The sequence below is a fragment of the Panthera onca genome, chromosome C2 (assembly GCF_046562875.1).
Source record: "Panthera onca isolate mPanOnc1 chromosome C2, mPanOnc1 haplotype 2, whole genome shotgun sequence".
NCBI classification, from domain to species: Eukaryota; Metazoa; Chordata; class Mammalia; order Carnivora; family Felidae; genus Panthera; species Panthera onca.
This window is the reverse complement of record NC_138347.1, coordinates 67,492,314-67,508,751: the sequence shown is the minus strand read 5'-3', so window position 1 is coordinate 67,508,751 and position 16,438 is coordinate 67,492,314. Positions and strand designations below refer to the sequence as shown.

At 36.2% G+C, this 16,438-nt stretch overlaps 2 protein-coding genes across 4 annotated transcripts in view; both read right to left on the bottom strand.

Annotated features, from left to right (window-relative positions):
* The window catches only part of SLC15A2 (solute carrier family 15 member 2), a 35,093-nt gene extending 25,619 nt beyond the window's left edge, over positions 1-9,474 (bottom strand). For 2 of the 3 annotated variants that reach the window (XM_078453062.2, XM_078453061.2), the window contains exons 1-5: positions 9,299-9,474; positions 7,184-7,271; positions 6,448-6,589; positions 2,890-2,982; positions 1,465-1,564 (exon numbers count right to left, since the gene is read on the bottom strand). In XM_078453062.2, coding sequence (XP_078309188.2) covers positions 1,465-1,564; positions 2,890-2,982; positions 6,448-6,589; positions 7,184-7,271; positions 9,299-9,436 — 561 coding nt within the window. In that variant the 5' untranslated portion in view covers positions 9,437-9,474. The remainder of the gene's footprint in view (positions 1-1,464; positions 1,565-2,889; positions 2,983-6,447; positions 6,590-7,183; positions 7,272-9,298) is intronic. The other variant, XM_060639799.3, reaches the window with a different exon arrangement.
* A 4,168-nt stretch (positions 9,475-13,642) lies between these two features.
* The window catches only part of EAF2 (ELL associated factor 2), a 39,572-nt gene continuing 36,776 nt past the window's right edge, over positions 13,643-16,438 (bottom strand). Inside the window, exon 7 of the mRNA XM_060639843.3 lies at positions 13,643-15,704. The gene's annotated coding sequence lies outside the window, so the exon portion shown is untranslated. The remainder of the gene's footprint in view (positions 15,705-16,438) is intronic.

Genomic DNA, 16,438 nt, shown 5'->3' with positions numbered 1-16,438 from the left:
CTCATTTTTGTGTTCCCTACTACCTAGCATAGTCCCTGACACATATTACAGACTCAACACATTTTTATAGACTGAATTAATTAAGTGAATGATTGAGTTAAATAATAGATTTTATGGAATGTGTGGTATAGGAATAGTACTAGAACATAGGACAGTGGGTTAAATTGTTGATCAAGCAGGGTAGTTCACCTAGTGCTTATGGGAAGTCTGCCAGAGAGTATAAAAGGAAGTCCGTGGGCTTAGAAGTGGTTGGTGGAAACTTGGAAGTAGGTTTGTCTTATTATTCAAATATCTTTGCAGAGCAGTTACTGAATGAAACAACTTTAAAATATAGGCTTTTGTTTGTTTGTTTTTGTTGTTGTTGTTGTTTTTATTCATTATGCTTCATTCTGGTACCACAGATCTTTTCCTGACACGGTAGCACAATCTGCCCTTCCCTATTTTCTGTTTACAGTGTTTGGTTCCTCTTCTGGTCCCCTTTTAAATCTATTCCACTCACCTATTTGTACAGTTCATTGTGCCTAGAATCCCAAAGGTTGCCAAAGGTCGGTATTTCTCCAAAGTCAGCAAGCAATTATGATCTATGGTACCCCGGGCAGATAGGGAATATAAAATAATAACTCAAGTGGTCCGAAGGGGAGGAGATACACAAGAAGCAGGACACAGAGAAAGAACAGAGAGACAAAAACCAGAAACATGAGAAATTGCTATAGATGAGGGAATAATACATGAAGACAGACAAAAAAGAAAAGTGAGAGCAAAAGAGAGAAAGCCAAAAATGTTGCCTATTTAAAAATAGACTACTTTCCCTGCCTAATTATCAAGCTTCCTCGTTTAGGCCCATTTGCAGCTTATTCATACCTGTTCCCCGCCCTCCCCCCCCCCCCCCCCATTAATAGTGGAAAGTAGGAAAAGAGGAAATGATCATTCAGACAAGTTCATCTATAGAATCTCATTCTATTTTATTCTGAACGATCATTTCCCCCTTTCATAGAATTTCAGCCAGATGTACTTAAATCATCTCTACACTGCTTATTATCTCCCATTCTCGAAGTACCTGCCAAGGTTCTTCTCAAATACTTCAAGTGAGAGTAAACTCACTGCTTCAAACTCTTTTGGAATTTTTCCTTCCATCAAGCAAAAAACTTCCTATAGCTTTCACCCACTAGTTCTGATTTAATTACTATCAATATTTATAGACAGTTATAATATTCTCTTTAATTCTTATGTAGGCTGAATATCTCCAGTTCTTTCAACCTTTCTTCATAAGATGTGTCTTAGTCCATTCACCACCCTGGTTACTTTCCTTTGAACATGTTTCAGTGTTTCAATTAATGACCAGTACCCAGCACCTAATAGAACTGACCTGTGGATTACTTCAATCTTGGCAAATAGCTACCTGCTAGGTACCTTTTTAATGCCTGCTCTACGTTCTTGAAATCACAGAAATAACAGGTCTCTTACATGTTTTTCTTCAAACTGGTCTCCACCAAAAGCTGCCACGCAGGGCTTGATACCTCCTGTCCCCAAAGCTATTAGACTCAGGCCAACCAATGATAAGACTCTGAAATGGAGAGGTAAGGATATAACCATATTGATATGAAGCACAACTGCAGAAATTGGATGTACAAGAGCAAAGATTCCTTTCACACTTCTTTACATTTCTGCAGGCACTTTCCATCTGCCTTCATTCCTCGGAGAGACCCAGAGACACTTAAAATATTTATGACCTTTGAGCCTCTGCCAGAAAGTATGCATTGCAAGGGGGCATTTTGTCCCTGAGAGCTCCATTTACCCTTTGTGTGCAATAGATAGAAGCAGATACTGAAGGAATTCCACAGTTAAAGCACTGTTTTCAATCTTGTCTTAATTTAAGGAATATACCAACAGAAGGGCCTTATAAACACCTATCCCATATACCCTTCCTAACCACAAAACAAAATGTTAAAATTCTTTATGATTAATAGAAGAAGTGTCACTTTTTGTTGGGACACTGAGAAGGAGGTATCTAATATTTATTAAATTTTAAAATTCTTAATTCATTAGATAAATACATGTATAGGCAGATTATAAACATGAATACATATGATCTACTTCTTGAACAACTGTAACCCTCCTCTTTACTGACTGAATCAACTGACATCAGTATGTATCAAATGCCTCTGGCCTAATAAACATCAATAGCTTAAATAAAGAGGGATAGAGCAATTGGAATATATGGAACTTAAATGAAAATAATCCAAGCTTTGAATAGGATTTCTGCAATGCACACTATAAAGAAATATTATGCACATTTTTAGTCCTAGCAAAGTACAGATGTATGGGTGGGTGAATAAGTGGGGAAATATGAGGGGCATCAAGTTTTAATAATTGTCTCTAAGAGGGGTGCCTGGGTGGCTCAGTCAATTAAGGGTCCAACTTCTGCTCAGGTCATGATCTCACAGTCCCTGAATTTGAGCCCACGACAGGCTCTGTGCTGACAGCTCAGAGCCTGGAGCCATATTCATATTCTGTGTCTCCCTCTCTCTGCTCCTCCCCTGCTCATGCTCTGTCTCTCTCTGTCTCAAAAATAAACAAAAACTTAAAAAAATTAAAAAAAATAATTGTCTTTAAGAATATGATGAGTTTTTATGAAAAGGAAACTAGCTAGGCATTCTACAAGTCTCCAAATGTTTAATAAAGACAAATGAGGACAGCTAAAGTAGGCAAGAGTTCAACTGATCACAAAATAATTTTTTTTTCTCAACCACTTTGGTAATAAAACAATAGGTTGGAAAATAAAGGGACATCTCTGGTAAGAAAATAGAAAATAACCTGTAATGAATGTGTGAGACATTGACCTGTCTAATGAAAGAAAAGTTGTTCAGTTTATTCCATGATTTTACTCACGTGTGTACCATTTGTCCCCCCAGTATTGGTAAGGCACCCAAGGACTTGACCACATGGCCAAGCACATACACCAAGGAGAGATAGATGATTGTCCTGTTGAGAGAGTTAAATCAGTCAGTCTACAAACAGAATCGAGAGAGTTGAGTAATACAGACTCAGAATTCATACTGTTCTCAGTGCCAGAATAAATGGAATGGAAGGAGGAAGGGGAGGAGGAGGAAAGAATTACCTGAGAAATGTACATAGATATAGGAGTGGTAAATGAAGTAAACAAACCAGAAAAAAGAGAGAGCAACTCTTTACCCGGTAGTGTTAGAGGTAATGGACATTCCCTTCAAGCTTTTTTCTCATATATGACATGTCCTTTTCCCCACTCACTCTACACTGGTTGGATCCACTGGTTGGATCCACATCCACTGGTTGGATTTGCAGCAAATGACGTTTTAAACTATGAGAACCAGGACAATAGGTTACTTTGACCAGAGGTGTTGTTATCAAGGAACGTCTTTGGCACTAGAAATCAATAGGAATCAAGAAAAAAACTGCAGGTAAATAGGAAAAAAGAATGAGTAACATAAAGAACTTTCTCTAAACCCAACCAATGGGATGGATAAAAAGGCTCTCAGGTTCAGCCTGATTACTCGAACACTTGGGTTAATTGTAACCCCTACCACAGTTACTTCATGTTCAGGTTATCAAGGGTAAGAAAGGAGTCAGGGACTATGAAGAGACTGCCCAGTGATAAAGGTCATGCAGTTGGTAGGGACTTCTTGGGTTGTTTTTCCAAGAAATCTGAACGGCAAATAGGAAGTGGAACAGCGAAGAATTCCAGGAAGAACATATGTAGAGATTTACACACTAAAATATAGCACACTACTACCTTTATGATATATTCCTTATGTGCATTACCATGCCAGCATTCTCTTTAAATATAAGTAGAATGTTAGTACTAGAAAGAACCTTGGAGATTATATAGTTTACACCTGTGATTTTAAAGTGTTATATGCTAATGTGGAATATAAAGAATGAAATGAAAGTATCAGACAGAGGCTGGATATGCCATCAATCTCAGGTTGTGGATTTCTTATTCTAAATGCCTACTCTCTTTCAGTTGGTTCTCCAGGGAAGGGACCTTAGAAGGTTTATAATGGCAAGTAGGGTATAAGAAGTTGGGTGACTAATCCAGGGCATTAATTGCGTATGACAATTAATATCAAAGGAAGGGGATAGGCTTTCCCAAAAGGCATGTAGCATCTTCTGGAGAAGAGTTTTCTTTGTTGGAATAAAAAGAATAAATAGAAGGGGAATGAAAAAGGACTGAAAAAAAGGCCAGTTATCATGAACCCAAAAGAGATGATCTCTGCGAGAAAAAAACAAAAGAAGTGTAAGCTGGAATAATAGAGTCTGAGTAGGGAGATCAGAGCAATATCAGATTGTTGGACTAAATGGATAAAGGAAGTATAAGTGGTTTAGAAAGAAAATAAGCAACATTTTAGGTGAAAGGCTCAGGAAATTAGTCTAGGATATGAAGAATATAAGAGGAAGCTAATGGTAGGAAACTTTAACAGAAAGAGAAAGAAGTCAAGATAGACTTGGACATTCTGCATTTGAAAGGGGGTCATTGAAATCCTAACCACAGGAAACAAAAGTTTTCTGGATAGACTTGACCAATCTTTCATTTGCAAATGAGGAAGGTGAAATCCTGAGAGGTCGAAGAACCTTCCTAGAGTGACATTCTAATTAATTAGTATTAGGGTTAGGTATAGAACTTCTACTTTCTAACTTACAGCCCAGTGTTCCTTCAGTTTTAATATAGACAAGTTAATGTGGAAAAGGAAAGGAAAGAGGGAGAGGTTTTAAGTTTTATTTCACGACCAGAGCCATTTTTAATGAGAGTTTAGGAACTGAGAAGGAGTATGTGCAGTGATGGCAGAGAAAGAAACCTAGCATGAAGAGGGGCAGCTCTGATGAGACAAAAAATATAGGAGAGGGAAAAAACATGCTATATACCTATTCAGAGAAAGAGAAAGGTGATGGTAGTAAACACATTCATTAAGAGAGTGGCTGTAAGTCCAAACCAATAGGCATGGGGACACAGAGCATAAAAATCACACTAGAGACTATGACTAAAAATGTTTGGCTCTCTTAAAAGCAACTTGACATAAAAAAAAAAAAAAAAAAGCATTCTAGCATGTAGTTAGCCCTCTCAGTAGATGTTTATAGAAATCATGAAAAGCCATATCCATGCTTCAATTTTAAAGGAAGTCATTTTAAAAATAAATAAAAGTACTAGGGCATTTATGGGAGTCTTTTATTCTATAACTGAATAAAGATCATGACTTATACTTTTTATTCTGCATATAGTACCAATCTCCTATCTGGATGGACTTGGTAACCAATATTACATAAGTAGCAAACATAATCCACCATCTTTCTCTCAAGTCAAGAAACTGTATTCACTACTGTGTTATGGTTGTAGTCATATATTAAATGCTAAGTAAACACTTTAGAACAATGAATATATATAAGCCAAGTGAGATATAAACCAATGTTTACTAGAAAGGATTCCTTGGAATACTAGGTCCACAAAATATCCTGAAAAAATATTCCATTGTGAAATAAGTTTGGGAATTACTACATACCATAACACAGCATAACATAATCACTACATAACATAACATAACAATTTCTTGTTAATTGTACAGTGTGTATTAGCATGTTAAAGGCTATAAGAAGTCATGCAGTAAAGAAATCTTTTTAACTTTGTTCAGCCTAGCATTTTCCAAACTTATTTGACTATGAGAGCTTTATCTTCCTATATTATACTCATTGTATCCTATCAACTTATTTCAACAAAATGCTCTTTGAGAAATACTAATTAAGACAAATCCATAGATGACAAAGCCATAGAAAATAAGTTGGGAATGGATAGCCAAGATCCATTCATTTCTAGCCTATGAGGATAATGTTGTAGGGGAAACTATAACATCCCATACATGTCTCTTGGTGCTATTTTCAGAGACTTAAAAGGTGCAGAACTGAATAGACCATCAGTGTAATTCATGAATATATTATATTCTTAAGAAACAAACCACAGAAAGAGTTTAGAGAAAAGAAACAGTAAAACAGCTAAAAAGGGGGACTCATAAGAATATACTAAAGGAGTTGGGATGATTCGCTCTGGAGAAGAGATGGAGAGTATATGAAGTAACTACACTGAGGTCTCTAAAATTATAAATTTTCTGGTGGGTAGCAATCTTTATCATCCCTGAGATTATAACAAGAATTGGTCTTAAACTATAGAATGGGAGATTAAAATTAGATTTAAGAAAAATAAAAATAAAACAATTCCTGATTGAAAAGGATGCAAAAAAAAAAAAAAAGGAAGAAAACTGATAATGAAGAGAGATAGTCTTTCTGTGTTGTCAATCTTAAAGAGATACATATTTGTCATGGATGACACAAGTATATTTTTGCTTGGAAGCAAGCAGCAAGAAGTGGAAAAATCTCTGCACAATTAATCTGCAATGTAGGGATGTGACCGCCCATCTTCCTTACTTGAATTTTCCCAGCCATGAGTCAGCAATGGCTGCTCCCAGGATGGGAGTGAAATAACAGAGGCTGCTGAAGGCATGGTATATAGATGTGGAGGTGTCTTCATTCCAGTGCAGGAAATACAGGAAATACAGGGTCAGCACAGCTGAGGTGAAAAGGGATAAAGAAAACAAGACAGATACATTAAAATGATTCATGGAGAAGTATATTTCAGCTCTGGTCTTTGAAGGTGATCTTGACCTTCAACACTACTATCAGTGAAGTGACTGAGGAGTGACTGTCAGGCAATAGAAGCAGGGACCATGGACATTGTGGGAGTGAATGAGGCTATGCTTAGTGTACAAATGTGGTATTTCTCCCTTAAGTCCATATACATACATAGCATTTAAGCCAATCCCAAAGATGCTTCCAATGTCACGGCCTTCTCCTTCTCAACAATAGACCTGAGAAACAGGTCTGTTCATAGACCTGAGAAACATGTATGAAAATAGAAGGAAGTTTTCACACTTATATTCTTACAGACTGTTTTCTGGTATCTGTAAGGCCTTTCTGTTCTTGGCTTGTCACTAGGTGAAATCCCATGCAGTATTTATTGGCAATGTTTGCCAGAGGAAAAGATCAATATGGATAAAGGTAGAAAGTGTGGATAAGGGAAATAAGTACATAAAGAAGACCACGTGTTTCCCAACATGGGGTGAGGGTGAGTGGAGAAGAGAAAGAATTTGGGACACAAAATTACCTTTCATGCCATAATAGGAAAAACGCTCACAGAATTCATTCACCACAATGAAGGCAATGCTCAGTGGATAGTTGGAGCCACAAATTTTCTATGAAATAAAAAGGCAGTGGTTCAAGCATGAGCTTTTCCCCTCTATTTAATCACTAGATTGCTCTATGACACACAAATTCATTTACTTGAAATCATCATGATAGGTAACGTGAAGCAAAGGCCCCTACTCTTCATGAAACAGCTATTATCACACTAAAAAGTACTTGTATTGCTGACTTAGGAGTAATAGAAGCTATTTTGAATATTACTTTGTTCCTCATTCATTTAACATGGAACTGCTCAGACATTCCTTGACCCTACATACCAGGACCTCCCATCTACCTACAAGCAACTGAAAAGCCTGGGGCTCTGAGTAGGAGAATAATCATACTTATTTCTAAGAGCAGAACAAAGAATTAGCCTATAGAGCACTTGACATCCAAGCAGTTACATTTAAATGGGTACTTTTCTTAAAGTTTATTTATTTATTTTGAGAGAGAGAGCACGAGTCGGGGAGGAGCAGAGAGGAGAAAGAGAGAATCCTAAGCAGACTCTGTGCTGCCAGTGGTATTTCTCCCAACATGGGGCTTGAACTCATGAAACTGAGATCATGACCTGAGCTGAAACCAAGAATTGAATGCTTAACCAACTGAGCCATCCAGGCGCCCCCGAAGCAGTTACTTTTAGAGGTCAATAACCTCCTTAGTTCTACTGTTTGAACTAACCTCTCTTGTTCCCACCTTCCCTGTTCATGATACCAGGAGGATCCTGGCAATATGATGGCTTACCATTCAGAGCCTGGTGGAACCAGGCTCAGAGTCCAGCTAGATTCCTAAAGGTAAGCTGATTGATCACCTTGAACTTAGAGAGTTCTTAAATCTTATAACATTAAATGTCCACTCTTCCTATGAAAGTCATTCTATAACATTTTCTTGCTAATCCTATTGGACATTAAAAGGACTATATGCTGTATCAGTCAGTATATAAGGAATGTCATGTTTAATTTCAAATCCCTACCCATTATGATTGCCCAACTTACATGAGGTGGGGAGGGAGATATCTGTACTTTGGACAGTCAAATCTCATCATGAAATTTATATTGCCTCTTATTTCATAAGAAATAACATGCATCTTTGTAAGCAGCCTTAAATTTTCTGGGACCAGAAGAGATATAACTAAATAAATAGATGAAGTAATAAATTAATGTTTTCATTTTTTTACCTATATAGATGGATATAAACAACCTTCCTAAATATTAATATATATTAATATATTAACTTGCTAAAAAGCTTCTTACTTTCCCATCTCACAGCTTGAGAATTATACAACCTAGAGTTTAGTTAATACACTTTACTGGCTATGTAATACCGTCACTGGCTGTGTTAACATATTAACTCTGGACATACTACTATACCTGTTTTTATGTTTACTTTCATTATTCCAAAGAAATAGGAATACTACCACCTCTTGGCACATAGTGAGAACTAACTAAATATTGGCTATTATTACTATATCCTCTCCACTTACAGGATTTTGATATGAAGGTTGAATGAGATAACGAATTTGGAAGTGTTTCACAAGTATATAATGCAAACATTATTACTTCTTTGTTTCTCTGTCCTGTTTCCACTGTAAACTGGCACACATTATAACAGACACTGCATCTATTCTAAAACTTTCCTTGGTGTCCAGCATAAGACTCTGAATCCAGGGGGAACGAAGGGCTGAGTTTTTATACTGGTAAAGAAAGAACAATTACACACAGTTCTCCAGGCAAGAATGCTTGCCAAGTTTCCCTGGATATTCAAATTGCTTCTTTTTTCACCCCAGAGAAACTCAGAATATACAATGAGATACAGCAAAGTCTTGTATCCCAGCTGAAGAAATCTCACTACCTCTTCCTACTGCTTCTTCTCCTAAGTAAAGAAAACTTCTGGTTAGATTTGGTTTTCAGGTTAATTCTAATTCCAAGTAAGAATAGTTTTTGATACCCTAATACAGCTCAGCCTGACACTCCAGAGGCCAAGAAGAACCAAAAGAGCAAGTCTGTTCCTGTCAGAAGCAGAATTAAATCTGGGGACTCACCGGAGGTGGCTTCTTTGGGAGGCTGAGGGGTTGAGGTGGTACCTCTTCAGTGGAGACAGGTGAAAACAGAGTTTCCTTGGACTCATTTTTCTGGAAGGGATTCATAGCTGGCTCCTTAGTCTCTCTCTCCTCAAGCATTTGGCTTCGGTAGGAAGTTGGGACAGCTGCCAGCCTACTGTGAAAACGGGCACTGGGAGTGGACTAGGTTTAACCCTGTGGGTGTCAGCTTCAGCAGCTGCCTGACCAAAAGCAAAGCACACAGCTATGGGAAAAGAAAGGGTTGGGTCTCAGAGGCTAGTTCAAAATAATGATTAAATAAAAGAGCTTGAGGAAGTAAGAAGAACACATCACAAGATGGGGCAAGACAATGCTGGAGAATTGCAAAAGAGTGCAAAATAGCTAAGAATACCATGCCTCAAGTATAGATTGATTTCAGGATCACAATAGCTGCCATTTATTGAACATCTATTATGGCCAACAATAATATATATGTATTACATATGTATTATATATATAATATCTATCTATCTATCTATCTATCTATCTATCTATCTATCTATATTTTAATTCTTAGTACAATCCCCATTTTATAGGAACTAATGTCCCAACAGGTTGAGTAATTTGTCCAAAGTCGTGTGGTCAGTAAATGGCAGGTCTGGAATTTTAACTGCCATGAGAGATGGGAGATTCATATCAGTAATGCCTATGGACATTATTCAGGAATGGAGGGTATATGGAAATGGAAATGTAGGAATATAGGGGAATTGAAATGCACTGAAGAGAGAAAGTAATCACGAAATTGAATTTGGAAATATAGAAAAGATGTTGATTTTGGTTTTCAACATAATAAAGTTCAACTAGAACTATCCTATAAACAGTTAAAGAGGTGGAGCTAACGAAAATCAGAGAAAAGGGTTGGTGATGTACATTTGGAAATCACTCTTCTTCGCTAAATTCAGCCCTTGTGTTTTCATCACTTCAGGATGAATCCATCATTTTATGAATAAAGGAAATCCAATCTGAGCAAAAATTATGAACTGGTCACTTTCTAGATATGATTGCAATCACGATTTTCATCAATACTTAGTGATGATGACAGATGTATTTTATACAGTAAGTCAATGGGGAACAAAAATGTATGATGCCCTTCCAGTTGTTAGTGAAATGATAAAAGAAAACTGAGAGAGCTATAAGAAAAATGAGGATAAAACTAACAAGGAGGTCAGAAAACAGGAGAATTAATTATTTTATTTGAGAATATAAGAGAGAACCTAGAACTCTATGTCTTGCGGAATTCTTACATTACCTCTATGAGTAATTTGTTGACAAATAAAGCCAGAATAAACTCTACCCTTCCCTCTCTAAACTCTACCTCAGACTTTGACCATGTCTTCTCAGCTTCTATCATACTCCGCATCGCCCTTCTTTCCCACCAACCTTTACCCAGAGTTCAGCTTCATTTTGGACTGTGGCATTAATGATTAAGCTGTAGTTGTTCTTTCAAAAAGTATTGCTTTTCCTGACCTAGGTTGGTTATAACTCTGGATGCAAAACAGTCATAAGTTACTAGTCAAGTTAACCTTAAGATGCCTTGAAGATCTGATTATATCAATGGCTCCCCCTGCTCCAGCCATATACCTCTAAGAATAGCATTTGATCTGGCAGAGCACCTAGAGATGTAATGCACCTGTAGATGCAATGCTCTGATTTATTTGTGCTCTTAGGTACTCCAAATACCAAACTTCAGAGTATTGGCATTGGTTTTCTGATACTTCTTTCTTTTTAATGTTTATTTATTTATTTTCAGAGAGAGCCAGCAGGGGAGGGGCAGAGTGAGAGGGAAAGAAAGAAAGAATCCCAAGCAGGCTCTGCGCTGACAGCGCAGAGCCCGATGTAGGGCTCAAACTCATGAACTGTGAGATCTTGACCTGAACTGAAATCAAGAGTCGGACACTTAACTGACTGAGCCACCCAGGCACCCCTGATTCTCCTTCTTCTCCTCCTCCTCCTCCTCCTCCTCCTTCTTCTTCTTCTCCTTCTTCTTCTTGTCGTCGTTGTCTTCTTCTTCTTCTTCTTCTTCTTCTTCCTCTTCTTCCTCTTCTTCCCCCTCTTCCCCCTCTTCCCCCTCTTCCCCTTCTTCCTCTTCTTCCCCTTCTCCTCCTCCTCCTCCTTCTTCTTCTTTAGATGAAATTCTTCTTTTGATTATGGCAATACAATGCTAAGATTCATAAAATCAAATAATATCACAGATGGAAGGAATCTTAATCTTGTCCTATGTAAACTAAACTTCCCTGATGGTGAGAGTGATGTTGGGTAATTCATTCATATGTATATTTTTTCATTCATATATATAATGTTTCTATATATATCAGAACAATTCATATGTATATATGTATGCATGTGTACACACACACACACACACACACAGATTTGCAGGCCTTTTTCTTGAAAATCCTTTTTCAATAGATTTGAGTAGGGATTGAAGAACCTCTGTTTTTAATAAGCACCTCTAATAATTCTTATGACAGGAATTTAGGGAACACTGGTTTGAAATCCCTCTCCCAGCCTAGCTTACAGAATATTATGAAAGAACTCAGAAGGAACAGAACAAGGACTAGAACTCTAGCTTCCTGTGGCCTATTCTAGAGCCATATATTGATCATATATCAAGATGTCTCATTTTTGCTAAGTTGAAATCAGACAGACGAATAAAAAGAAAAAACCAAAGAGAAAGCAATTCCTGAATAGAAATCAGCACAAACTCTTCGGACACAAAAGAGATAATGGCAGTGGAAGAATCTGAAATATCAGTGATAAGAGTGAAAAATATTTTGGGTCTCAGTGATTATGACAGCAGTGATATTTTACACTCATATTTAGAAAGGAGACTGAAGCTGTAAAATAATAAATACTAATATAGTCAGAGAGAGGAGACAAATATGAAATTACAAGAGAACGTGTTAAACAAGGTGTATGAATATAGAGTCAGTACACAGAAATAAATCGTACTTAAATATCAGCAAAAACAAATGGAAAAGGGAATTTAAAAAGTGATATCAGCTATAATTGCATAAAAATACCTAGGAATAAATCTAATGAAAATGTCCAAGACCTCAACGTTAAACACTATAGAACGCTATTGAAAGAAATTAAAGAAGATCTAAATATGTATTTAGATGTATTTAGATTTATGTATGAAGACACATACAATGCTCATGACTTAGAAAGTTCATGTTATAAAGATGTCAATATTCCAAATCAACCTATTGTTTCAATACAAAATCCCAATAGGTTTTGTGAGTGTAGAACATGACAAGTTCATTTAAAAAATTTATAGAGGGATGCAAAAAGCCAAGAAGAGCAAAGGCAGTCTTGACGAATAGCAGTGGAGGACTTGCGCTACCCAATATAAGACCTGTTATAAAACTATAATAATTATACCACCGTGGAATCAACACCAAGCTAGGTAAGGCAACAATGGAACAAAACAGAATTCAGAAGACATACACGTGTGCTGAGATATCATTAATGACAAAGATGACACTGCGGTGCAGTGGAGGAAATGGTTTTCAATAAATAAACACAATCTGGATATCCATATGGAAAAAATTAATTGTAACCCTTATCTTACACCATAGGTAAAAAACAATTCTATATAGATTGTGGATCTGCTTTTTAAAAATAAAGCTTTTAGAGGAAAACATAGGAGAACATCTCTGTGTTCTCTGTGGGATGTTCTCTGTGGCATATGCCAAGATTTCTTAAATAAGACATAAAAATACATTACCATAAAAGAAAAAAAATTGATATGTTGGACAGTATTAAAATTAAGAAGTTTTGTTCACCAAAATATGCATTAAGAGTGAAAATTCAACTCATAGAGTGCAAGAAAATATTCATATTACATATATCTGTCAAAGGATTTGTGTCCAGGCTATATAAATAACTCCAAAAATCACTAACAAAAAGATGCATATCCAGGTTGTTTTGAGTTTCCTATTTTTAATAATACTGTCATGATAACCTTTTATGTAAGTCAAATATATCTAAAGGATAAATATCTAGAAGTGAGATTGCTAAAAATGTATGTTTTTATAATTTTAGAACTGCCTATCCATTTCTTTTGCTCATTTTCTTAGCGAGTTGTTTTACCCCTTCTTGTAAGTTTATAAAATCTATATATATTGATATTAATGGTCTGCCATTAATATTACAATAATATTATTATGCATTGCAAATATTTTTTCTATTGATCTTGTTTTTTGGACTTTTAAAATTAAGTATAACCTAAAATGCACAAATCTTAAGTGTAAAACTCCATTTTTTTACATTACACAAATGTAACTTTTTTTACACTACACAACCATCACCCACTTAATATAAAATATGTATATGTATTTCTAGCACCTCAGTGCTAGAATAATACTTGCTGCTTTCCTTCTGTCTCCCAGCCAAACCCTCCTTCCCCAAAGTAATCACTATTCTGACTTATCACCATAGATTTGTTTTGTCAGTTTTGAATTTCACATAGATGGAGTAATACTATTTGTATTCTTTGTGTTTGACTGTGAGACTCGTCTATTTCTTTGTCTGTGACAAGTTTTTTTTTTCTTATTGTTCAGTAGAATTCACTGTACAAATATGCCACCGTTCATTTCCTTCTTCTTGTGTTGATGGGACATTTGAGTTGTTCCCAGTTTTTAGGTTGTTTATTGTCAAGTTTGTTTAAACTAGGAACTGTGTTTCCAAGAATCATATTCTTTAGATGGGTCTAGGCCAGAAAGACCTGAGTGAGATTTGGAAAGTGGAAGTGAAGCAGTATGTTTTACTCAGAAAAGTCCAAGACTGGGCAGAGTTCATAAGTCAAACATTTTGAATCACTAAGGCTTTGTCCTTTGCTGATGGATCTGTATGTATGGGGGAGTGTGTCCAAAGTTCAGGCTGTTTTCAAGTCTTTCCAGATTTTGCTTTTCATCAGGCCCTTTTCAGTGTCTTATGTACATGTACATAGCCCTAGGGTTAGTCAGGAGTGTGTGAATAGCTTGGTGCATGCACATAGCCTATTCTTAAATGTCATTGCCCTAATTAGGATTACAACCTCAGGCTAGTAGGGCTAAGCTCTTGGCTCTTCTCCACTGGCCAGCATCTGCGAGGTCACTTCCTCATAAAATGTTGCAGGGCATGAATGTCCCCTACTCCCACAAACTGAGTGAGTCCCCTTCATGAGGGCAGGGTGGGTAGGAGAGCTATCAACCTTCTTAGAATATTGTTATGATGTTTTTTTTCCATTCTTTTTTTTTTTTTTTTGTCTTTCTCTGATTTATTTCACTTAATACACTCAAGGCCCATCCATGTTGCTACAAATGGCAAGATTTCATTCTTTATTTGTGGCTCAGTAGTAGTCCATTATGTATGTGTACATCTTCTTTAATCATTCATCCATCAATGAACACTTAGGTGTTTTCATATCTTGGCTATTATAAATAATGATGCAATGAATTGTTTTTTCCATTCTTGAGTTCTTAATTTTGACCCATCTCTTAACAAATTGGAAAGTATAGGAATTATATGTGAATGATATAATTCGCAAATTCTGGCATGTCTAAGAATGCTTTCTTACCAAATTATGGATGGCATTTAATGCATAAACTATTTATAGGTCACACTCATATCCTTGTGCAGGTGCAGCTTTCCTAACTTTAGTGTTTTAGCATAGTATTATGGAATGGTTCAAACCCATTGATTTTTGTTCCTTTGTAGCCAACTTACTTTTCCTACTTGCATGCTTATATCATCATCATTTTCATCAAACCATTCAGAACAGGTAAAGTAACAGGACATGTCCTTATGTCAACTAACCTTATTGTAGTATTAATTTCATAATATATATGTGTATCAAATCATCACATTGTACACCTTAAACTTATCAATGTTATATGTCAATTATATCAATGAAGATGGGGAAAAGATATTTACTTGGCTTCATGTCAGGATCATCAGATGATTCTGACAGAAAACCTCATATCTGAGAATCTGTCTCATCCATAGCTCCCTGCATTTCAATGTCTGAAAACACATCCAATAAGGAGGTATGGAGGCATGGGAGATATTATTTCATTCCTATTTAAACTACGGTAAAACCTTGGATTGTGAGTAACTTGTTCTGCAAGTGTTCCGCAAGATGAGCAAACATTTCTAATAAATTTTAACTTGGTAAACAAGAGATGTCTTCCAATATGAGTAGTACATGACGTAAAATGTCACATGATCACAACCAAGCCAATGGTTCTTCTCTTTCTCTTGCTGCGGGATTGTGGGTGATCATCAATGCAATATCACATTTCTGTGAAATCCTCAAAAGGAGGCAAAAGCAAGTACTTGTCATTGGATAGGTTCCCTGTTAAAGCTGTATGAAAAGAAAACGATTCCATTGAGCCAATAGATAGCAGTGATTCTGTCAGTGATAGTCAAATTCATCCTATACAATAACCCTCCTCTCTTTTGTCTCCCTCACACCAGCCATGAAGGTTTTCGAAAGTAAGTGCAGGTTAATTTGTTTATTTTTCTGTATATTTTATATTTTCTTTATTATTTTGTATTACAGTATTGTAATAATTTTTATATGAATAGTTTGGGTTGTGTAACAAATCATCTGAGTTTCCATTATTCTTATGGGGAAATTCACTTTGATATGCAAATGCTTTGGATTATAAGCATGTTTCCAGAATTAATTATGCTTGCAAACCAAGGTTTTATTGTACTTATATTTATCCTTAAAGGGTATAGAGAATGATACTCTAGGTATTCACACTATAAAAAAAAAGTCTTTAAGAACGTGTTTCATTTACAGGGGAAATAATAGGGGGAAGAGAGGATGAGCTGTTTTGAATGCAAGAGGTATAGTTTGAGAACATACTGTTATTGTAGCCAGCATTATCAGCTCATACCACCATGTACTCATTTCTGATAGAGTAAACACTAGTCAAAGAAATCTCAGCATAACGACTTTCAGCAAAAACCATTATAATTTGTATTCCTATGTTAGAATGATATGCTTGTTTTACTAGCTACTTTAAATATTCCAGCTTGTTTTATTTTTTTTCAAGTTTTTATTTAAATTCTAGTTAGTTAATATACATG